The 24,461-nt window shown below is 41.9% G+C and overlaps 1 protein-coding gene across 1 annotated transcript in view; it reads left to right on the forward strand.

The window, feature by feature from the left end:
• The window catches only part of nrip2 (nuclear receptor interacting protein 2), a 36,811-nt gene extending 18,718 nt beyond the window's left edge, over nt 1–18,093 (forward strand). The window contains exons 3-7 of the mRNA XM_034163140.1: nt 3,886–4,194; nt 11,709–11,791; nt 13,745–13,848; nt 16,742–16,794; nt 16,927–18,093. Of these exons, the coding sequence (XP_034019031.1) occupies nt 3,886–4,194; nt 11,709–11,791; nt 13,745–13,848; nt 16,742–16,794; nt 16,927–17,043 (666 nt within the window). The 3' untranslated portion in view covers nt 17,044–18,093. The remainder of the gene's footprint in view (nt 1–3,885; nt 4,195–11,708; nt 11,792–13,744; nt 13,849–16,741; nt 16,795–16,926) is intronic.
• The last annotated feature ends 6,368 nt before the right edge of the window (nt 18,094–24,461 follow it).

Below are 24,461 nucleotides of genomic sequence, written 5' to 3' on the forward strand. Positions count from 1 at the left end.
GCTAATGAGGAACAACAAAGGAGAAATGAGGAGAGAGGAGAAGGGATAGGAAAGGAGAAATGAGGAGAGAGGAGAAGGGATAGGAAAGGAGAAATGAGGAGAGAGGAGAAGGCATAGGAAAGGTGAAATGAGGAGAGAGGAGAAGGGATAGGAAAGGAGAAATGAGGAGAGAGGAGAAGGGATAGGAAAGGAGAAATGAGGAGAGAGGAGAAGGGATAGGAAAGGAGAAATGAGGAGAGATGAGAGTGGACAGGAAATGAGAAATGAGGAGAGAGGAGAAGGGATAGGAAAGGTGAAATGAGAGAGGAGAAGGGATAGGAAAGGAGAAATGAGGAGAGAGAAGAAGGGATAGGAAAGGAGAAATGGGGAGAGAGGAGAAGGGATAGGAAAGGAGAAATGAGGAGAGAGGAGAAGGGATAGGAAAGGTGAAATGAGGAGAGAGGAGAAGGGATAGGAAAGGAGAAATGAGGAGAGAGGAGAAGGGATAGGAAAGGTGAAATGAGGAGAGAGGAGAAGGGATAGGAAAGGAGAAATGAGGAGAGAGGAGAAGGGATAGGAAAGGTGAAATGAGGAGAGAGGAGAAGGGATAGGAAAGGTGAAATGAGGAGAGAGGAGAAGGGATAGGAAAGGAGAAATGAGGAGAGAGGAGAAGGGATAGGAAAGGTGAAATGAGGAGAGAGGAGAAGGGATAGGAAAGGAGAAATGAGGAGAGAGGAGAAGGGATAGGAAAGGTGAAATGAGGAGAGAGGAGAAGGGATAGGAAAGGAGAAATGAGAGAGGAGAAGGGATAGGAAATGAGAAATGAGGAGAGATGAGAGTGGATAGGAAATGAGAAATGAGGAGAGAGGAGAAGGGATAGGAAAGGAGAAATGAGGAGAGAGGAGAAGGGATAGGAAAGGAGAAATCAATCAATCAATCAATCAATTTTTTTTATATAGCGCCAAATCACCACAAACAGTTGCCCCAAGGCGCTTTATATTGTAAGGCAAGGCCATACAATAATTATGTAAAACCCCAACGGTCAAAACGACCCCCTGTGAGCAAGCACTTGGCTACAGTGGGAAGGAAATGAGGAGAGAGGAGAAGGGATAGGAAAGGAGAAATGAGGAGAGAGGAGAAGGGATAGGAAAGGAGAAATGAGGAGAGAGGAGAAGGGATAGGAAAGGAGAAAGGAGAGAGGAGAAGGGATAGGAAAGGAGAAAGGAGAGAGGAGAAGGGATAGGAAAGGAGAAATGAGGAGAGAGGAGAAGGGATAGGAAAGGAGAAATGAGGAGAGAGGAGAAGGGATAGGAAAGGTGAAATGAGGAGAGAGGAGAAGGGATAGGAAAGGAGAAATTAGAGAAATTGAAAGAAAAATGAAGAGGAAAAAAGAAGTAATGAGAATAAACAATAACAAAAATAGGGAATAATAAGGAATAACAACTTATTAAAGAGAACAAAAGAATAAGAAAACCATTATTGGACAATTGAAATTGAAAGGAGACAAGAGGAGAAAAGAAATGAGGAAATGATAAATAACAGGGAAAGGATGGGATTTGAATGGAGAGGAGGAGATGATATATGATTAGGAGTGGAAGATGTCAATGAAAGCAAATTAAAACTCAATAAAATGAGACAGATGAGTCAGATGTGATATGATGAGAAGAGATAGAAGAAGATGAGTGCAAGTTGAGCAGAAAGAAGATGTGATAAGAAAAAGAAGAGGAAAGAACCAAGACAGGAATGATGAGAAATCACAGAAGTAAAGAAATAATGGAAGGAAATTAACTCAGAAAAGGAAAGAAAATTAAAGGAAAGAGTAATTAAGAGAATAGAGGATAAGGACTAACAAGAAATAAAAAGGAAACATAACACTGGAAATTAATGAGGAGATGAGATTAAATGAAAGAGAAGAACAAAAGGACAAATAAGAGGAAAGGAGGAGAAAGGGTAATTGGTGAGAGGAGAACAAAGACGGGAGAGGCAGCAGCGGTTTAAATGGCTCCTTCACAGCTGTAGAGGAACCATAACGGTCTAAATCCGACACGTGTGACACGAGTGTGATTACAGGCCTGGAACACTGCTGTTTGACACAAACTAGATGAACAGAAAAGGCCCAGAAGGCATAATGTGAATTATTTTAAACGAGACTGACTCAGATCTGATTCACATCAGCTGCACTGTGCCTCAAATAACCAGTAAGGGCTGCCGAGTGGCATGCTCTACATATGACCAGCAGGGGGCAACAGAGCTACAAATACTTTTATAACATTTAACGAACTCTCTGTCTCTTCCTCTCTCCAAAAGGACTGTGTCATGTATTTTAGAAAGTCATGTGACTGTTTCTGTTTCTGACCTGTAATAGCAGAAAAGGTATCACACTGCAGTTTTTAAAAATAAAGCTTTAAAAAAAAATCACCTGACAAGCCAGTGTGACCTTTTAGCGATATCAATCAATCAATCAATCAATCAATTTTTTTATATAGCGCCAAATCACAACAAACAGTTGCCCCAAGGCTCTTTATATTGTAAGGCAAGGCCATACAATAATTATGTAAAACCTCAACGGTCAAAACGACCCCCTGTGAGCAAGCACTTGGCTACAGTGGGAAGGAAAAACTCCCTTTTAACAGGAAGAAACCTCCAGCAGAACCAGGCTCAGGGAGGGGCAGTCTTCTGCTGGGACTGGTTGGGGCTGAGGGAGAGAACCAGGAAAAAGACATGCTGTGGAGGGGAGCAGAGATCAATCACTAATGATTAAATGCAGAGTGGTGCATACAGAGCAAAAAGAGAAAGAAACAGTGCATCATGGGAACCCCCCAGCAGTCTAAGTCTATAGCAGCATAACTAAGGGATGGTTCAGGGTCACCTGATCCAGCCCTAACTATAAGCTTTAGCAAAAGGAAAGTTTTAAGCCTAATCTTAAAAGTAGAGAGGGTGTCTGTCTCCCTGATCTGAATTGGGAGCTGGTTCCACAGGAGAGGAGCCTGAAAGCTGAAGGCTCTGCCTCCCATTCTACTCTTACAAACCCTAGGAACTACAAGTAAGCCTGCAGTCTGAGAGCGATATCTGACACTTTTTTTTTTAAATACATGTATTTCAATTCAGAATATTTTCAATTTGCTACTTCAAATTGATGGGAAATTATTGAAAATTAGGAGCAGGTGTGGTTATCAGTGAGAATGACCAATCATTCCCACACAGAAATCAGAGAAGTCAACTGTTATTTTCTGATTACTTCACAGTGGTTATGTCCCAAATTTCAAATAAGACATTCACACAACCCTGCATTGTATGAATGTCACTGAAGCAGACACTTCTTCTTCTCTCTCTCTAGTTAAAGCATGCATGGTTTTTAAGTAACATGTCGCTTGACATGAGACTGTCAAGTTCTTTCATTTTCAAAGCCTTGGTTTGCTTATTTTGAAGACCAGCTCTAGAGTTGAACGTTCTCATCTTCTCCTGCTGAAATACCAGGTAATAAAACACTGGAGAAGCATTCATCATTTTGTCTGACCAATCAACCTGGGCACCTGTGTGTTACACCAACATCCATTCACACTGTTTCAGAACTTATTTAGCACACACGTCCAAAACAGCGTAGAACACGTGCACCTGTTGGACAGACTACAAAACCCATGGATAGTATTTTGCAGTCAGTCATAAGACAATGGTACAAATTCACTCCAAGCAAATGTTAACTTATCAACGAAATAAGATAGTGGTGTAGCCAGCTGGTGTAACCCAGCGACTACAGATGGTCATGAAGCGAGCTAGCTCAGCTAGTTGAAACAAAGTATCTTTGATGGATAATGGATTCTGAGAACATGTTAATAAGTTAATATCAGGCTGATACCCAATTATTAATTTAATTATATTGCTTTTTTATGCATCCATTCACTCCAGCAACCACACAGTATCATCCAGCGTCGCCTGCTGGAGGGAAATATCACGCGGTTGAGAGGGGAGGCCCAAGACCCCAACACCAGGTTTCGGTCTCCTCTGGCTGACAGCAAGGACAGAGCTGCAGATGCAGAGGAGAGGAGCGAGAGCACAGCCGACGACTCCACCGAGGAGAGAGAGTCTCTGGAGGAGAGCGAGAAGAGCCTCCGGTCAGACGAGGAGGACGACAGCACCGAAGCCAGAGCTGGACAGACGGTTGAGAAGTGCACGGGGAGCTCCAGCCTCCTCACAGCGCTGCTCGTACGGTGCAAGGTGAAATCAACTCTCTCCCACCTCATCCTCAGTCGTTTAAAGCATGAAATGTAACAGAAGGTACAAAGACCAGTCCAACGGATGACTCATGGTCCTCCTCAGAAACAGATCTAAAGCTCGACAGGAGCCTGCAGCTGTCTGTCAGAGCAAAATGACTAATTACTGAATCATATTGATGGTCAACATGCTCAGGTTCAATGTGCAGTGTAGTGTAGAAAAAAAATCACAAGGTTAGGCTTGAAATGCTGCAAAAATAGTTAAATATATCAATAAATTCAGATTAAATATGAGAGGTAGGTGGAGGTGGAAAAAAGCTAAATTTGCCCTCTTGCAGCTCACCATCTCAGTTACAGGACTTCACAAACTATACAAACACAACTTATACTGCACAAAATATAGTAAGTGTGGTGCTTTTGCATCATCTGTACGATAAGACCACGCCCCTCATTGCCAATCAGCTGATTGAATTTTTGTGATTACACGTCAATGGATTTATAATGGCTCAGTGGGCAGCAGTGCCAGGTGACGATGGTTAGGCTAAGGTAAGCAGCTAACTGTATAATCATCCATTCAAAAAAATCACACTTTGATGTAATCATGCACATATTTACCTCCATAGAGACCAAACAATTCTAAGGACATTTTTGTCCTTTTAGAGGCAAAGTTTTTTACTGAGTGAAAAGATGACACCCACAACTTCTACAAGTAGACCCTAAGGTGAAAAAAGTCAACCTTCGCCCTTAACTCTGTTTTGAAAGGGATCATTTACAAATCACTGGAGTGTAAATTTAACACTGCAAAAACCTGCTGTGGTCTACTTTTAATCACTCTGTTAGACAGCGCTGTGGAAACCAGCACCGCTGTGGATGTAATGACTCGTTAATGCAGCTTTTTGTTTTCTTTGTTTTCCTCCAGCTCTTCTGAAACACATTAGACTCTAATGTTCCCTGGGTTCCCCAAACACAGATGCTCCCTGCGGTCGAACCAGTAACACACTCTCAACTCTCCAATGAGTAACAGGTCAAACAGGTCACACAGAACATCGGCTCAGTCCAGCCTCGGCACATTCTGAATGTTTCAGCTCAATACGCGGCTGTGAGGCTTCATGTTTTTGGACGAGCCGAATAGAACAATGTATTGTCTGCATACGCTCCATTTTATGCATTTCATTCATCTATCTCTCTATTAAATCCATCCACAGGCTAAGAACAAAGAGTCCAGATACATGTGAGGAACATATTAGATCAGAGGTCTCAAACAGATGGCCCGAGGGCCGCGTGAAGCTTAGCCAGCGCATTACAGTGAAATGTACCAGTGTGATAATTCTCCTTCTGGATCATAAATTTAATTCTTAACCTCAAACCAGCTACAATTACCATATTTGTGCACGTGAGCTTGCATGTTTTCCCAGTCATGTGACTGTCTTGACCTGTCACAAGCTGCCACAAGGAGTCCAGCCAATCATGGCTCACAGCAAGAACATAGTTCCTGAAGATACCAATGTCACTGATGGGGAAGACCCACACAGGCCCTGGATGGCAATCGAGAACCGGTTCCAAATTTGTTAATCCATCAGAATCATATACCTCAGAGATCATTGGCTCCTCTAATCAAATCTGGCATGTTTTTCGAGCAGTTCCACTTTGCAAAAAGTCACACATTATGATGTCAAACTGCGTCTAGCACAAAGGAATCCGGGGACAGACCAGTTTTTTTACCCAAGCAAAGAAAGAAAGGTTCTCCATGTTTCTGCTAAGCACAAGAATCTGGTTCGACCAGGTCAGGATGAAATGTGAGAAAAACAGTAACGCCGGTGCAACACAGATGTCTGTGCAAAAAGTTTATTCAAGGTGCAAAACAAAGAAGGGACTGATGCTTCGTAAAGTCATATCTTCATCAGAGACCTTGTTGTCTTGAATAATTTTAGTACTTCTTTCAGGTTATCTTTGTGAACATTTTATGCTCATTTTAATTCATGGGGACAGTTTGCTTCTATTTATGGATGTGAACAGCACCTTGATTGATGGGTGGATCTTTAAGTGGTTAACACCCCCTTTACGCACGATCACACGTGCTCATGATCTGAATTTAGGGCTGGACTCTGATGAAGCTGTAACCTTGAATAAATTTCTTGCACAGACATCTGTGTTGCACCAGCGTTCCTTTTTTCCTTAAATTTTTTTTACCCTTTGCAGAAATCAAAAAGTCTGCACATCCACTCCAGCGGAAACAACGATTTCCCTGATTACTCACTGTGCTCTGCACAGTTTTATCATCAACTTAATAAATGCAAAGTGTTCCTCGGTTACTCATTCTGGAGCTATTTTTAAACTTCAGGGTCAAAAAGGGAATTTTTTTTTTGCCCCCAGAGGGTCTGAGAGAGAAGAAGAGGACTGTGGGTTTGCTGATAAGCCTCTGAGGTCACGTTGGGCTGCAGCGTGCCAGATCAGAAGCAGACTCATGGAAACTGAAGGTGTTTATTTCCAAGGAGACAAGGATAAATAAAGTACTGAGTTTTCAGAGTAAAGCAAGAAGAAAGACATTAACAGACGGGCTGTGAAGGACCAGAAAAATCCTTTAATATGTGACTTAAGATGACTTTAAGCTGCAAAAATTAAAAATATTCTTTTACAGATTTGGTCAGAAATCAAAGTCAACAAATACACTGATTTGGTTTGGAATGCTGAATTTAACTGCGACAGACTGCGTCCTGTCCAGGGAGAACCCCGCCTCTCGCGGCTCCAGCACCCCTGAACATTAATTGGAATAAACAGGTATAGAAAATGAATGAATGAATGAAATGATGAAATTTAAAGTTCTTTCATTTTGTTTCATCCACTGAGTAACATCTACCTTCATATGACTAATGAGACCCACAGTTATGACTGGTACCTGACAACACCTCAAAAACACTTTGATTCAAGTGCATGAATTAAATACATCCTCCTGACATTTGATCACATCTAATTTATCTTATGAAAAGTCACTTCTATCAGGACTTCGACCTTGAACATTTTTTCCAAGGTAAAGATTTGTGGAATTGAAAACTAGTGTTGGCGGAGGTTTGCACTCTAGTTCTACATTGGTTTCAAATAGAAACATTAAAGCTTCTTGTGATTGGGTGACGTATCTTTGTGGCAGAGCCACGGTGGGGTTTAAACACCAGATTGCTTGTACTTGAGACCAAGGTCAGCCAAATGGCAATTCACCAGAAGGAACACGTTTTCAATCTGGACCTTGTTATATTTTATCGTCACCTGTCATCCCCTTTAAACCGGAGTGCTCAGTACTGCTGCGCTGTGCATCCTGCACACTCCGGTTTAAAGGGGATGACAGGTGCCACCCTGACCGGTTGATGTAATGCCTACAGAACACCCACAACACGCGCATGGCTAATGTAGACCTTTAATCCGGCTCGTTTGCGCCCAGAACTCAGGTTTAAGTCCAGACACGCCCTCGTGACAGCGACATGCACTTGGCCACACCTCAAATGGTTTTGTACCATGTGGTTTAGACTTTGTGACTTCTAATCTCAGTCTGGGGTCCTTAGTGTTTACTCTCTGAAATAATCGCTGTGCTTCTGATCCAAACGTTCAGACTACAATCGGGCAAAGACTTCATGGCTAACTAGATGCTGCTAACTAGCTCTGAGCTGGTAAAGAGGCTCAGAAAAGAGATTAGGAATTACAATCTACAAGACATAACGTTATATCCTAAACTAAGTTAGCTGGCTTTTGTAAGCCTTTGTACCAATTATTTAGGAGGACTGGTAGCTAGCTGGATTATTCCATAAACATTAAGTTAGAGTCTGATTGAACTACAATATATTACGGCTCTTTTAAAACAAAATCACTGCCTATTCAGCCTAAAACTGTCATTTGAAGGCACCGTTTTTGTGGTAAACAGTTCTGATGGATTGTCAGGTGAATATTTAAAAAAAAATGCTACATATGATAGAATTTATGTGGAATCAAAGTGACAAAAAAAAAAAAACTTGAAAAGCTTCAACAATACATACAAAATGTTAAAAATCTCATCCTGTTTAAAAAAAAGTCTTTTGAAATTTTGTGGGTCCTTCACTTCATTTATAATTAAATTCTAACAAGACCAGAAATGACTTTGTTCCTTAGTGTTGGGCTGTTAAGAAACTACAGACACTGGGAAAAAAGTTACTTACTGGGTGAAACTATTAAAGTTAATTTGAGTTGTATTTCTATTTGAATGTGGCCAGTTATCTCATTTTCACACACAGTCTGATTCACAGTTAGCAGCATTCATTCATTTAAAATGCACTCAGAGCTACCATACGTTGTAAATTCAGTTATAACTTTAACTTTTTTGTGCTCATATACAAAACAGGTGCAAAATAACTGCTGAAGGAAATCTGAGTGAAACTCTACGACAATCCCCAGAAACCTCGACACCCATGATGAGGCATAAAGAGCCGTGCTGAGAGCTGCACACAAACCCAAATGCAAAGAGAAATAAGGACAATGTGCACGTCAGTTTTAGCTATAAAAATGAACCATAAATGATGGAAAGAAAATTGTAACGTTACATTTATGGGGATCATCAGGATAAAACAGGAATGTTAACATGTTACCTGTGCAACACCAGACTGAGCACGGACCACATCCCGCCATGGCTTGAGTCCCTAATCTACAGCGACGTCTCAGCACCAGCATGTCATTCAGTGGCAGTGTTTCTCAGAGGAACCAGCTCCAGAGAACTAAGCCTGCAGGAGGAACTAGTAACTGATAGCCAGATAGTTCACGGTGCTGTGGTGAAACAGTACTTTTATTAACGGTTTCCGATTCTGGAACTTATGGCCCAATCACACAGCACTTAACGAAGGGCAACGAAGCTCTAACGAAACAAGAAATCTGGACTGTTACTGACTTTCACTGGTATTGTTTAACCTTCTTTAACCTTTAACCTTCTTCCTTCCTGGAACTTAACTGTGATGCAAAACTGAGAATCAGACCTGCACGTGCAGTTGCACAGCTCTGCATGCACGTTCTACTTTAACACTCTGGTAGTGTCAAACAGGGGCAGTCCCATCTGACAACTGTACCCCACCAGTGTGAAAACAAAACGGCAAAGATTTCAGTCTCTGCCTTCTTCACCCCAATGACATCATACGAGCGCCGTCTAACCAGGAAACGTGCACATGGCTGTGCTTTCGATCACCGGCTGCATTTCCATCTAAACTCACGTGGTCGAGGATTGAATCACGTCAGCAACAAAAAACAAATTCTGCAAGTTTCTCACAGTCGTCATTCATTCACTCAGTGTTGGTGTCTGACGTGTGTTTGTTGGAGGGGTTATTAAAAATCAAGCACAGAACGAGATGTTGGCACTCTGCACAGAACCTTACACCATCAGTACATCTGTTTGTTTTTGTGGTGCAGGAGTCTGTTATTTACTGTGGAGTGTTAATATTTTATGTGTTGCACAAGTTTGGAAGGATCTGAAAAACCAAAGTTTGCTGCAAGAAGTGAAGGGTCAGCGTCTCACCGGAAAAAAAAAACACTCAGCAACTTCACCAACAACATTCAGCGGGTCACTGAACACTTACTTCGGTTTATTTATCATTCACTTATTAACCATAAAAGCAACACAGCTTATGGTTATATGAGAAAACCATGATTTTCTTTGTTTCTTTATTTATGTGAGGTTTGGTTGTGAGGTGATAAACAGGCGCAGATCCATAAATTTTTGGTTGGGGGGGTGTTACATTAATTGTTACCTTGTTTAACTTTAGGGGGTTCAGACATCAAACGACCCCGTCTGTTCGTGGATAACTTTTATTAGACACACCTGCCGAGCCAGTGCCACGATACATGTCCATCGGTTCCACTTTATCAAACCGGGGGGGGGGGGGGGGATTCATCACAATTGGCTAATCCACTCATTCATGGAATGACAGCGTAATATCATCACTGATGCTAAAAAAATGTAATATTTTTAAACTAGTAGTAAGCAACTCTTTCCATTGTGAATACTAACATTAACAAAGGTCAAATGTGCAAAGTAAAATATTCATTACATCCGCCAAGGATGTAATAAAATCATCAGCGTTTATTTATTTGTCTGTTAGCCAGATTACATCAAAACTACTGCATGGATTTTGATGACATTTGTACCACAGATAGATATTAGGGCACAGAAGACTCCATTAAATTTTGGAGGTGATCCAGATCCGGATTGGTGGACGTCAGAAATCTCTACTTGCTCATTTATTTATTGTAAACTACAGTGGTCCCTCGTTTATCGCAGGAGTTACATTCTAAAAATAACCCGCAATAGGTGAAATCTGCGAAGTAGTCAGTGTTATTTTTTTTTACAATTATTATAGACGTTTTAAGGCTGTAAACCCCTCACTACACACTTTATAACTTTTCTCAAACAGGCATTAACATTTTCTCACTTTTCAAACCTTAGTAGAAAAATAAGTCCAGTATTATAGAATGAAACCAAAGATGAAAACCTGTTTTCAGGCCCAAACATCTGTTTGAGAAATAAAAATAGAACGTTTTCCTATAAATAATTATGATGGCTTTTAGAAATAACAAATTGAATTTTAACGATCAATCTCTACAAGGTTGGACACATAAGAAATTATTAATAGTGACTGACCAGTATTTCACAGTTCCTCTGACTGTGCCACTTCATCCTGGCGCCGCTCCACCGTAGCGCCTTTTTCCACTGAGTGACACCTCGGTGCAGGTGTCTTCTTCCGAGTGAAGAACATAGTTATGGGTAGTTGTTGGTGCTCTTTTGTTCTTCTGGGTGAGAAGATTCTTATAAACAAATTTGGCAAGCTGACCGCATTCTGTACTGTACAGGAGACACGGCACGGAGGAGACTGATTGACAATGTGTACAGTTCCTTAGTCAATCAGGACGCAGAACACAATGCGTGTGCTCTCCCCCAGTGCCGCGACCGGCTTGCCTGATGAGAACACAGAACACAATGCACTGTAAAAACAAAAAGCATGCAAAATTGCACTTAAAAAAAAAAAATCAGCGAAACTGCGCGGCCATGAAAAGTGAACCGCGTTATAGTGAGGGACCACTGTATACCTTTTATTACTCCGCAAGACAATAATATACAATATGATATTGCGAGTTTAGTCAGCAGACAGTTATCTCATATTGTTGAACACTGTGTGATTTGTTTTTTTTCCTGTGAAACATAACGACTCAAATTGTGGCCAACATTAGGCCTTCAAATTTAAAGAAAGAAAAGAAAACAAGACAAACTATTCATTTTTTCGTCATATTTTTCTTCGCATCTTTTCTTTTTTTTTCACTGGTGGGGTCCCCACCCTCTCACCATGGGATCCGCCCCTGGAGATCGAACCTGGACTTTGTGTTTCAGTTTGGTGGTGCCACAAACGTACAGCAGAGCTGCGGTTTTGCACGCCATGATGTCACAGTCGTGTGCAGCTGTTTCCACACCAAAGTGGAAAAATCACACTGACAGTAAACCCCCCTTGTTTCCCCCCACAGTGCTGCGAGACTGAAGTCAAAGCATCCATCAACACCGGCAGCAGACAAAACCACATCTCCACCTCCTGCTGCCAGAGGCTCGGGTAAGAAACGAGACACTCTGAACACCTGATCGGTCACAAGAAGGAGCTAAACAACGAGAAGTAGAAGATGTAGGGCGTCTCAACAAACGTACTCTGAAATATGAACACTGGGAAATGGTTTCACTGGGAAATAATGGTGTTTTCCCAATTTAGGAACAATTTCAATTTCAATTTATTTTCAATTATATAGCGCCAAATCACAACAGAGTTGCCTCAAGGTGCTTCACACAAGTAAGGTCTAACCTTACTAACCCCCAGAGCAGCAGTGGTAAGAAAAAGCTCCCTCTGAGGAAGAAACCTCAAGCAGACCAGACTCAAACAGGTGACTCTCTGCTTGGGCCATGATACAGACATAAATTACAGAACAATTCACAAAACGAATATACAGGAAAAGCTGTTGGTGCACAGGACAGGAGAGTCTCCAGCACAAATACCATTCAGGAAGCCTAAAGTTTGTTCTGCAAGACATTAAAGTCCAGAAAAAATGCTGCAGTTGACCCTAATTCAGTGTACAAAAATCATGGAGTTCTGTGTAATGCACCCTAAGGGCTGACCTGCATCTCTTTCCAGACAAAATTCAGTCTCAGAGCAAACTAACTCCCCAGCAAATGGCAAGGAGAGTTGAATTTGCTGGGTGGTTTTCCAGAAAACTGGAGACAGATTATTTGTTTCTTAGGAAACGTCAGACGAAGAGGTTACATCGATCATGTGGTGTAAAAGATAAAAGGGTTAAAACATCACAAAGGAAAGACTGAACTAAAAACTGTGCATTGGGGAGAAAAATGACCTGCTTTGGCCACATGGTCATGCAGAAAATGTCTGATAATATTGATTAGGGTTTTCTGTGCTGTCAAAATACTTTTGGGTACATTTTTTTGAGACACACTATAAATGTGTTTAAAACGTGTGTTCAGCAGTGCACACACTCTTTGTTACAAACTGCAGATTAAATCAGACTTAAAGGACAAATCCACTTTTCTAACAACCTCAAGTCATCGAGCTCTAAATGAAGTCAAACCACATTTTCCCAAATATTAAAATGCACAGTATAGCTATTAACCTTTTATTACATGTTAAGATAATTAACAACCGACACTGCTGGTGATAATAAACCCCTACAGGGAATATTTAATGTGTGCCACATACACAGTAAACTGACCAGAACTACTTACAAAGACTCAAAAGAAAGAAACAATAAGTAAGTAAAACACAGAGCTGTTTTTCTACAAAACTGTCACCAATGTGTTGATGATTACAAAGCTGGTTGTTAGCTGGGGTGAGACAGTTATTTATTTGTTGGTATAGATGTGGACAGGATGTGAGAATTTTTAATGTAGATATATTTTTATGGTTGTTGCTGTGAGAATGTTCGCCACTGTGAGTTTTAATCTTATTTACAGATATGTACAGAGGATGTGTGAACTTTTTAGATATGATAGATGCACATTTTCCTCTACTCGCACCCATCTGTGTTTTTTTAAGAGCTGACGTAACATCTGAATTTCTCCACTGTGAGATCAATAAAGTTTATCTTATGTTATAATTTCATGGTATTTTTATTACATTTTGAAACATGAAACAAAAGGCAAGTTTCCGCATTGTTGGCAATAATGATTTCATATCGTATCACAGAATATTTGTTTCATTTTAATAAGGTAAGATAAGATAATTTGATGTTTAGTTAGATTGGTAAGTTAAAGTACGCTCAGATTAACCTAATGATAAGAGATTAGTTGTTTTAAGAAGGTGTCGGATTGGTATCAGTGTCAGCAGATACCGAAGGTTTCAGTACTGGTATCATATCGGACATGAAAAAGTAGTATCATGCTCCCCAAGTTGGTGTTATTTTGTTGTTCTAGTGCGTGTGTGTGTTTGTAACTCCTGAGACGGGTGCCTCATTCACTCTCATGGATTAATCGCGCAAATTTTCAAAAAACATTTTCTCGTAAACAGCCTGGTGCCCTCTCAAGATGGTTCAGATGGTCGGTCCACAATAGTGACGGGTCTGCAGCTGCAGCTGGGCACACAGACGGTCCGATGTTCAGCCTACGTCAAAGGTACGAATGTTCTGGAGCTACAAAATGCTAGCTAACAGACAGAAACTGACAAATGGACACAGTGCAGAATATGTTTCCTTGAACCACACTGATAAGATTATTCCCTGAAACAAGCCAGCACTTGTCCCGTAATTAGCAGACAAGCTCCATGCAAATCCAATTACACCTGCCCCTAATTTCCATCATCCATGCAGCAGGTGGCAGGCAGGTCTACGTGATATTACATAAGCAAATCAAACTCGGCTTTTGTATCGATCTGGTGCATCAAACTTAACCAAAGTCTCAATGTCTAATCAGTTTATCCTCTTTATCTGCAGTTCTAAATGTTATGAGGAGAAACCTGTGATTAGGTTCAGCCAGTGTTCTAACAAAAGGTTATTGGTGACTAGATGGTATTCCAACGTTATAACTGTGCTGATTCCATGAAATGGAAGTTAGAATTCTTAATAAAGACTGAATGATTAAAGTACAACTGATGCTGATTATGTTCAACTTGTCAAATTTGCAGTAGCTGTAAATACAGGACTTGTTCCAGTACAAAATACTGCAGTTTTTTTGCACACATGCTACGCTATGAGATACACACGTGCTCGTCCTGCTGGTTTAGCGTTCACAGCACCTTCGAACGTCATTCAACCTGAGAACATCATTAAATTTAAACAGAGCAAGTGACTCTAGAATATAGTAAAGTCATAAAATTGAAACTTTCAGTCGAACCAACATGTTTTCCTACTTTTTTTTTGTTTGTTTTTGTCATTGGGATGTGACGCTGCAGCACAGATGTGATGTTTTTCACAGTTTAAGAAACCTTTTACATCTACCGGTCTGGAAACATTTTACTCAGATCTTTGCTGAGAAACTCCCCGGTGCACAGAGCGTGATGCATTTTTAATGCTTCTGGCAAAAGTATTAATTTTGCTGCTTGGAATAAACAGAAGTAGAGCAGCACTCAGACGAGCGCAGATATCCAACAACGAGTCAGACAAGTGTCAGAGTGGACAGTTCCAGTCCCTCCATCAGTAGATCTGATACATGGAAAACATGAAGTACGTTCATACACCAAACATTTATGTAACCTTTTGATGACGACCTTTAATTTCCACTTCATAAGTGCAATATGTTTAGTGAAGTAAATCTGCAGCGCTGTCTGCTCTGATACCTCAGTGATGATACAGTATGAAGTATCACCATGAGTCTGACAGAAGAAGGCTGCTGGAGATACTAAATTAGACGTCCCACCTAATGTGTGCGTAACCTGAAGTCTGACCCTAGACTGGCCATACCTGCATTATTGGCAAGTCTGTTGAGACTTCACCCTGCAGAAGATCTGAGCAGGCTGGACTAATCACAAAACATTAGTGCAGAAATCTGTTGACAAAGTTCATCCAGGTCAGAAATATGGCGATGTTTCCTCTTAAGAAAGTGGGATTTTGTTCTAAGACATTAAACCGCTCACCCAAGTGACCAACTCCCAACTCCAGGACGTTCCCACAGCTGATCCTGCCCTCACTTGGAGTAATCCCGAGGTGGACAGCCCACATTAACAAACATTTTCAACTTCATAGTTACTGATCTGTCACGGTGCCCGCCACACCATGGCACCACCCAGGATCCTGGATGTCCACCAACCAGGCAGGCCATTGATCCATCCCCATATGGGCATACGTGGACGTCCTCCTGACCTTTTCCAGCTGCTGGAGTCCTGTGTGCTCGATCACGCCCAGAGAAATACACCATTTGTCCAAAAGCTTGGCGCTAACATTCCCTCACAATGCAAATAGTAGGCGTCATCTGAATCTCAAGAACTCTTCAAATAGATCAAGGAACCAAAGACATCCAGGTTTGACGACCATACAGTAAGAAAGGATGCACCAGGACCCTAAAGACTTGAGGCTTTGTTTTCCTGATAAGGTATCTGCAACACCAAACACCTCCGTCCAGGAACGTCATTGACTGTTCACTCCAAAAAGTACGTCAATCTGTATGTCACATTTATTGTACCAAGCTTCATTTTCTGTCCATCTGGACAGACGGATACAACAACAGCTACGTATCTCAAGACGCTGTCGGGTGACACGTTTTGTCCAAAGATGTTCTGACTTTACTATGTGGACATTATACACAACTGAAGAATGAACAACTTCTTCATAAACTAGACTTCATTAACAGATGAGACTGATCTCTGCCAATATCAAAAATGTCCACAAAAATCACAAAACATCTTTTAAATATTCTCCCTCTATTAAAAGCTGTGCGATTTCCCTTTAACGTCCTCACCCAACGTTTCTGGACAACTGCATCATCAAACCAGGACACCGTTTGTCTGGATTAAGGTAAAAATCCAAAGGAAATGTGAAAATACCAACAAAATACAACTGCTGAGTTTCTGGGATCGTACGAAAGCCAACTGGCATCAATACACCTCAACATGAAGTGTGCGTCTATACCGTCTGTGACTTTCAGATCACATTCCATCTCTGGAGAGGAAAATCAGTGTTTATTTTAGTCGTGATGAAGGATTCTTCCCTTTCCTTTTAAGGACAATTTCCTTCAAACGAGTGATGGTTGTGTTGGTCGTGTCTTGGAATAGTGATCGATGAGCCTGGAGTTTGTTGTTGCAGATGAGGGTGATTCCCAGGAAACAGCCTTCAGCCGTTTATACCATGTAAACACGGCTCGTCTGTGAAGTCAGGCTCCATCTTAGAGAAAACCTTAAACTGATGTAAAGTCGAGCGTCAATTCTAGAATTTACTACAACTGCTAACCTGTTACTGACTCTAGTGACCTCACAGCTGTGACGCAGAGCTGAGCTTAGCTGGAGTCAGGCTAACACCGCGAGGGTGTTGGTGGTGTGAAGTTACTTAAATAATTTTATTTTTTTCTCCACTTTCAGAGGATGAAGGCTTTGACCTGTGCCTGGGTCTTCACACTCTGTTGGAACTTCAAGTAAGTTCTCATTTGCCTTGATTTTATGCATCACATTTTCTCCCCGATTGTGTCACGTTAGTCTGACCTGACACATCATGAAGGAGACACACGTCCTCATATCCCACCACACCTGATTATGTCTTTTCACAGTGCTGTCTGGACCTGAGCAGTCGCGTCATGAAGCTGCGGGGCTGCAGTGACCAGCTGCCGTTTCTTGACCCTGCGACCGACGGCCGGTGCCAACACGACACCAATAAGAACCTGTGACCCAGAACCTACAGTGGTGACCACTTCCTCACGTCAGGACTGGCTGCAGCACTGTGGAGCGACATCGTTTCAGTGTCTCACAACGGGGACGAGTGTGTGCTACAGTCACAATTCAGTTTACATTGTTGTGTTTGTACAATTAAGACTTTAATGATGATTATCTATAGTTTAAATGACGGGTTTACAGAATCGATGCGCTGCAGCTCAGCTAAACGTGGCGGTGGAGTCTTTCAGCTGACAAGTCTGTTCGGTCTGTTGGAAAAACTCTTGTTTAAACTGCGATATTTCGGGGACATTTCAAGTTGGGGGTGGACGTTTGCAAATCTCGCAACTTTCCATTTCACCAGCTGCACTATTCTGATGTTCTTTTTGTCAGGCGTACAGTGACGTGCAGTTGACTGGATAGCTTTTATTTTTTCGTGAATGCATGCAAGGAAAAAAAACAATAAAATCTGGATCACAATGAGAAACTTTCAGCACTTTCACACCAATGTCATCATACAGCATTTCATTTTCTGGTGTGTTTTGAGATGGGTCATCTCAATCAGATCTCTGAGTCTTCAGGAAGAAACCAGTTCCTTGGCACAGACGATCCAGATTTTTTTTTTTTAAACAAACAAAACCTAATATATTCTGATTTGGCTGCAAAGAAAAGTATTTTAAAGCATAAAAAAACAAATATGTTAATGATTATTGAAAATCATTTCAGTGCAGTCCACTGAGAGTTAGCATGACTCATCAAAAAAAAAAGTGCTGTTTCTTCTTTTAAGAGCACTCAAGGGAACTCTTTAAAAGCTCTGACATTTTTGATAGTGGTATATAATTAGGGCGGTCAGGTTTCCTCTTGAAGAGACAAAGATAAATTACGTAGAATTTAAACTTCTCTGATCTTTAATGCCCTACATCTTCTTTCCCAGCAGCAGATCGAGACAGAAATGATTCTAACGTCAAACGAGAGTGCGGCATGAAAACATTCCATCTGCATGACTTTGTAAAGTTCTGACTTTGTACATGTCTGCATGCGTGTGTACTCGTGGGACCGCGTCACGTTAAAAGCACGCATACCTGATTGGGGGGGTGAGCATGTGTTTGTTTTTAAAAGAGCGGGAAGCACAGTGACATTTGAACGGGTACTAATGACCCTCTGCTGTGACTCTTCAATGTGTGAATTCTCAAACCTCGTGAAGTGATTTTAATCCCTCGGTTGAGGTCGTGTTCTGTGCCAAAGCCCGTCTTATTCGCTGGACTGCAGATTCGGTGGACTTTAGTCTGTCGCGTCACATTTTGGCTGATGTGCTTCACTTTGATCTTCGCTAGTTTGGTCTTTCATGAAACACCAAATACTTAAGACTTCGGACCTGAACAAACCGTTGGAATTAACTTTAAAAAGAAGCTAACTGAAAATGACAGGAAGTTTATTTCCTAAGATGTGAGACCAAAAGCCGAAAAACACATACCATCAAACTCTTCTTTAATAACGCCTGATGTGACGCTATCGTTTAACTGGTCAACAGCTCGGGTGGGTCGATTATAGCAAAAAAAAAAAAACAAAACAAAAAAAAAAACAAACAAATCAGAATTATATTTATTTTGGCCAAACCTAAAATCATTGTTATTTAACAAAGCTACTTGTTGACTTCTGAAACATCCTGATTAAAAAAAAAAAAAAAAAAAAAAAATTAACTTGCATTTTAACAATGAATTGAACTGAAAACTAAATTTAAAATAAACCTGGGTGGGACAAATAAAGCCCCCTCCCCCCCAGGTACCAAGGCAGCTAAAGCTAACAGGCTAACTTTGGTTCAAGTGTTTTATTAACGCATATATTTGCAGACTGTGCAGCGGTTTTCAAGGGTGTGAATATTAAAAACTATGACTGGCTTACTGCCTTAGCAACCATGGCACCATGAGTGGAGCTACCATCATGGAGCTATCAACACCTGCTAATTAGTGCTAACATACAAATAAAGAACTACTAAAATTTCACTCAATGGAAATACTGGAGCACAGACTTCTTGGATGGTCTGTTAGTACAATTAACCAAACTGTGACCCACATTATCTCAGATATAATAACATGCCTCTACAAAGTACAAATGCTCACATCCACAGCTAGCGGCTACCTGCTAACTGAACAGAGGCAACAGCTTACAGTAGCCATCTGCACCCAGTGCACACACAGAAAATCATTTTATCTCAACCATGTGGTTTCCGTAATTGTTGGAACTCAAAATCGACCACCAGCAATGCTCTTTCCTTCAGACGCACACGTCGCATCCCGTTTGAAGCATTTGGGTTTAAGCGGTTTGCTTAAGGTTATGCCTCAGTTCTGCGAGTGAAGATGGGACCAGTTCTGTTCCTTCACCTTCCCCAACCAGATTTACCGTCAACCCTGCGGTCACATGCCTGTTTTTTTAACCTTTGGGCCACGTCTCCATCCACCTCTTCACTGAGCTCAGCCACTCGTAGATCAAGTGTCCGTTTTTCTTTGACGTACTCGTGACCTTCAGACGCTGTGAAAGAGGACTTGATGTATGACAGAAATTTATTTTTGGTGTTTCTCTTCTGGACAGTATTTTCTCTGCCTAATAAAATACGTATTCTGGCTAGCTCCGCCTCTGGTCCTATTTTTAGTATTCAGCAGCAGCGCAGCGAAGTGAGGATCCTGTTCAGGAAACCGGACCAGGGTCTTGGTCTGTCTGAATAATGGCTCACCCGACTGGGAAGGTTTGTCTCCTCGCATTAGTACCTCCCATGAGAAAACTCGCCCAGTCTGTGCCCACTGCTGGTGCTCGCTTCTATATAAAGAACCTCCTCACGTCAGAACTCATCAGACCGACATTCCCACAGACTAACTACATACTCCTGTCACGTGGTACCACCTCAGTAACGCAGACACCGAGGCAGGTCCAAGTCCTACATGAAGCAAATCTGTCATCCAGTTCTGTCATTCAAAGTCATGTAAGACCTTTGCTTTCTTTGGGGCAAATTCAAGTACGTTCTCAAGCTCCAAGTTCTCAGCTTCTTGAGAGTAAGACCAACTTCCATTTTGAAGGATAAGTACTTTTTATGACTTTGGTCATACTAAAATGTTATTAGCCATCAAACATTTGAGCACTTTGAAGTTTGCTTTGTTTCAGAGACATTCTTATTTGAAAAATTAATGTTGGAAGGAATGAATGAGAGTCAACAGTGTAGCCACACCAGGGCTTTAAAATCCACTGTACACTCAAATTAGCAACGAAAGAAGACGAGTAACTCTCATCCCTACAGATGGAGTGTTTGCCTGAGTGGTTTCCATCCAGGATTCGAGGTGGTTCTGTGGTGTTGTGGACGTGGTGAAATGTGGTACCTTTACATGTTCCCAGACTTGACTTGCAGCTGAAAATTGCGTGTTTCCTTTTCAACAAGTTGTGGAAAATGGGGAGTAGAGCACTCAGAGGGTTGACTGCTAAGATGACGAAGGATGAAAAAGGTGAACTTCTTCATGGGTTCTTTAGCTCAAGTCCAAGTGACGTCTCATTTCTGTAACTGTGGTTCTTTAGGCCAACTTTAAGTCACATGTTGTCTGTCAATTCAACTTATTCTCTTTGGGGGAATTTCAAATGATTTCCCAAACACCTAAATGCAAGTCAAAGTCATGTCTTCAATAAGTGCCCTAGTGGGAAAATGGGGTTCCGACTATGTCAGAAAACCTTGTCAAACATTTGTGTCTTTCATTAAAAGCCCCACTGTAAATCTGTCTAATGCCCACAAAAACTCTCACGAATAAGAATGACAGCATTACTTCAGACATTCATAGAGAGACCACTGCTGAAAGCAGGAAGCCCAGCACGATGGGTGGCTCCCAATGTACACCTGGGTTTGAGACTACCTATGTGTTTGGACAAGATGCTTTATCGGCATTGTCTCAGTCCACCCACCAGTGAAAGGGTACAGGCTGCGGCTGGGGAAGGAACCTGCGACAGACTGGTGTCAAGTCCAGGGGGAGTCTTAGACTCTCATCCAGCTCATGCTACGGAACCTGGGGATCAGGTCAGAGCAACTGCTAGATCAATATAGGAAGAAAACCATCTCCATGTACACACTGACACCAAAGAATGTGTTTGGTCATGTGATACACCGATCCAATCCAAACAAACCAACAATCCCAACTCCCACAAATACAAAAATAACACAAATGGTCTAAAAACAGAGACTTTCCTTCATAGGCCTGAAACACGGGTTATTAAAACTAGACTACTTTAGTGAAAGAAACATCTGAACAATATGTGCCTAGACACCAAAACAAGAAGTTCTCTACTGCCGTCAGAGCTGTCAAACAGTTGTGTGTGTTTTTTTTTTATTGACTTTGGCAGCTCTCTGCTTGAGTACAGTAGACAGGGAAAGAACATGAGAGGAACATTAAAGCAAACCTTTTTAGAGAAGATCCCCCTCAAGCCGCCCACACTCTGGTTTTGAGTCACCGTGCAGCGCAGTAGCAGGTACCAGCTCTGCCAGGAAACTACCATTGCTCATACATTCTCACAGAAAAGACAGCCATACTCAGTCTGGAGACAAAAGGTGCTTTATCTCCAAACCACAGAGAAGAAACAGTAATGTACGTCTTTATCTCAACTGGAGAGCGCAGCAGTGAAGCTCCACCCACAGAACTAAACACACAGTAGCAAGCTTTCAGTACAGATGAGGAATCGATTCTGACAATACATGAACATCGTGCAGCAGCTGGAGTACAGTACTGCTGAGCTCCAGTTTTCAATCCCATACCCATCTGTCACCACTTATCCTGGGCTCAGTCAGGTGGAACAATTAAGAAACCCCAGCACACCCCCTCCTGGAGATCTCAAGTAAAGGCATTCCCAGGGCAAATGGGATCTCACTGTACCACAGGATCTTCTCCAGTGGGACATACCTATACCAGTACCCCAAACAAGACATCTTCACTGGATGCTAAACCACCTTAGGTATTTTTAGCACAAAGCAGCATCAGTACTGCTCTGAATTCTCTTTCCTGAACTTTAGAAGGCCAGGTCAGGTCTGAGACCATGCACTGGTGCCAGGGTCCTGATTGACAACCACCCAGGCAGACAACTGAGCCAAGTCCTGACAGTAAGCCCAACCAGGCTGCAAAAAGAACCACATTTCATCCGCTTGTATCCAAGATCTTGTTCATTTGATCACAACTTAAAAATTTTAAGGACTGCCAGTGAAGGTCTTCTGATTCATCACCTTCTTCAAAACAAGTCTGAAGCACTGACCTGATGACTCCATCGGCGCTATTGTGAATGTTGACTCGCAGTACTGCTGACACTGCCAAAGGAACTACAAAACCATCTTCAGTCCAGCCAGCAAGACCCAGAGAGGACAATCCACTGGCTTCTGCTGATTCTCATCCCAATGACTGCTAGAGGTCATTTCCTGAAGAAGCCATCAGAACTAATGTTCTTCATCTGTAAGAAGCCTGACTGGAACTTGCAAAGCTAAAACCTGTGCCTGTACCTTATGGCAGAAATGCAAACTCAGTGATTGGACCCAATCAAATACACAGTTTTTTTTTTCTACTTTTTTTTTTTTTTTACTAATAGTCCAATTTCATAGCCTTAAGAGTGTGCATATCATGAATGCTTGGTCTTGTTGGGTTTGTGAGAATCTACTGAATCTACTGGTACCTTGTTTCCCATGTAACAATAAGAAATATACTCAAAACCTGGATTAATCTTTTTAGTCACATAGCACTACTATTATTCTGAACACTACTGTATGATTCCAGTTTCAAAATAGTTGTTTTCCTGCAATTACCTAAAAAGCTAAAAATGTGTTAATTTTCTTTTAAAATCTCAAAAATGTCTCTAAGAGTGCAACACACTTTTGTCCACTTTCACACATAATCATCAATCTCCACTAATTAAATTAGAGTATTCACATTTTGTGGATTACAATTTATCCCAAGAACACAATTTTGTTTAAACAAGTGACTGCTCACTATGTTTTGATTTCAAGCCCTGATTTGGTATCCAATTGTTTTTTTCTTGCACCAAAAACATAAATAACCTGGTATCAAAAATTGGCAGTGGGACTCTGCCAGTAGGAATCTATAAATTTATGATTATTCCATTTTCACGTAAATCTTTCAGGTGCATCTGGCAGGGTGATGTATCATCCAGCAATAGAAATGCGCCTGAATCTGATTTGGTCGACCAGGGTTGTCACGATGACTCGTGACAAGCGACACGTGATGACAGAACGCTGCTGCAGCCGGGGAGCAGCTTTGACAGTAACACGCACATAAGCCAGCGGAAATCTACGCTCCGACCTGGGAATGTTGACTTTTGAATTGTTCTACAAATACAGACGTGAACATTTGTGCAGCCGTCAAGGATGGCTAAACAGAGACACTGGAGCGTGTCCAAAGAGCAAACAAGTGCACGATTCATCCACAACAAACAGTGTGGTACTGTCCACTAAAAACGTAGCAGGAGGGCAAGGAGACGAGTGAGGGAAGCCACCAAGACACCCATGAGGACACTGAAGGAGTCCTGTGGCTGCAGGGACTGTGTGCAGTGCAGCTTGTGTCTGTTGCACCATCAGTTACACGGCGTCATGGAGGAACAGAGAAAGACTTTCAAAGTGGAAAACAGAATCAAGCCTCCCTGGTGTTTAATGGCAAACTGTCACTGAACCTCCACATCTTCACTCCACCACGAAGCTGTATAACAACAACATCACGTGGGAATAAACCTCTCTTTTCTACACTGCTCACTAAAAACTTACCCGTTCTGAACTGTGATTATTTTCTCTGAAGTCTGGCTGATGTTTGGAAGCTCTGACAGAAACAGCCGTGTGGGTAACGCCTTCCTTTGACGGGATACTAAAGGGCAGAAACACAGTGAGATGAGAGGCTGCAGCCTTCCAGGACACCTGAGACCACATTTATCCCAAAGCGCACAAACACAAACGCACACCTCATTCATATTGCATGACAAACACACAGGCCGTCCACAGAGGAGGTTACAGGATCCTCCCACCGGGAACAGCAGGTGATTCCCAGAGCGCTTCCAACCATCACGCCCTCCAGGCTCGCCACGAAGCACACCGCCAGCATCCCGACGTGCAAACCTCATCATGCAACAAACATGGCATCACGCAATTATTTGTTGATTTTTAGCTTCGGGATGAAGTAAATCGGTGCGACTGTGAGCTGGTAGTCGGGACTTGGCCTCAAACACGTGTGAGACTGGAACCTTCTGAAAGTGAGGATTTGGACAAACGTACCATTTAAGGCCTCTGAACTTCTTTCATCCACTGTCAGGCTCGTGAAAGGCAGAGAGGACGAGGATGGAGTCTGTGTGTACGTCAGATTACAGAACAGAAACCTGACACTCCCCCAAACACACACACACAGAAAGGCAACCATCACCA

The sequence above is a fragment of the Thalassophryne amazonica genome, chromosome 22, assembly GCF_902500255.1.
Source record: "Thalassophryne amazonica chromosome 22, fThaAma1.1, whole genome shotgun sequence".
NCBI lineage: Eukaryota > Metazoa > Chordata > Actinopteri > Batrachoidiformes > Batrachoididae > Thalassophryne > Thalassophryne amazonica.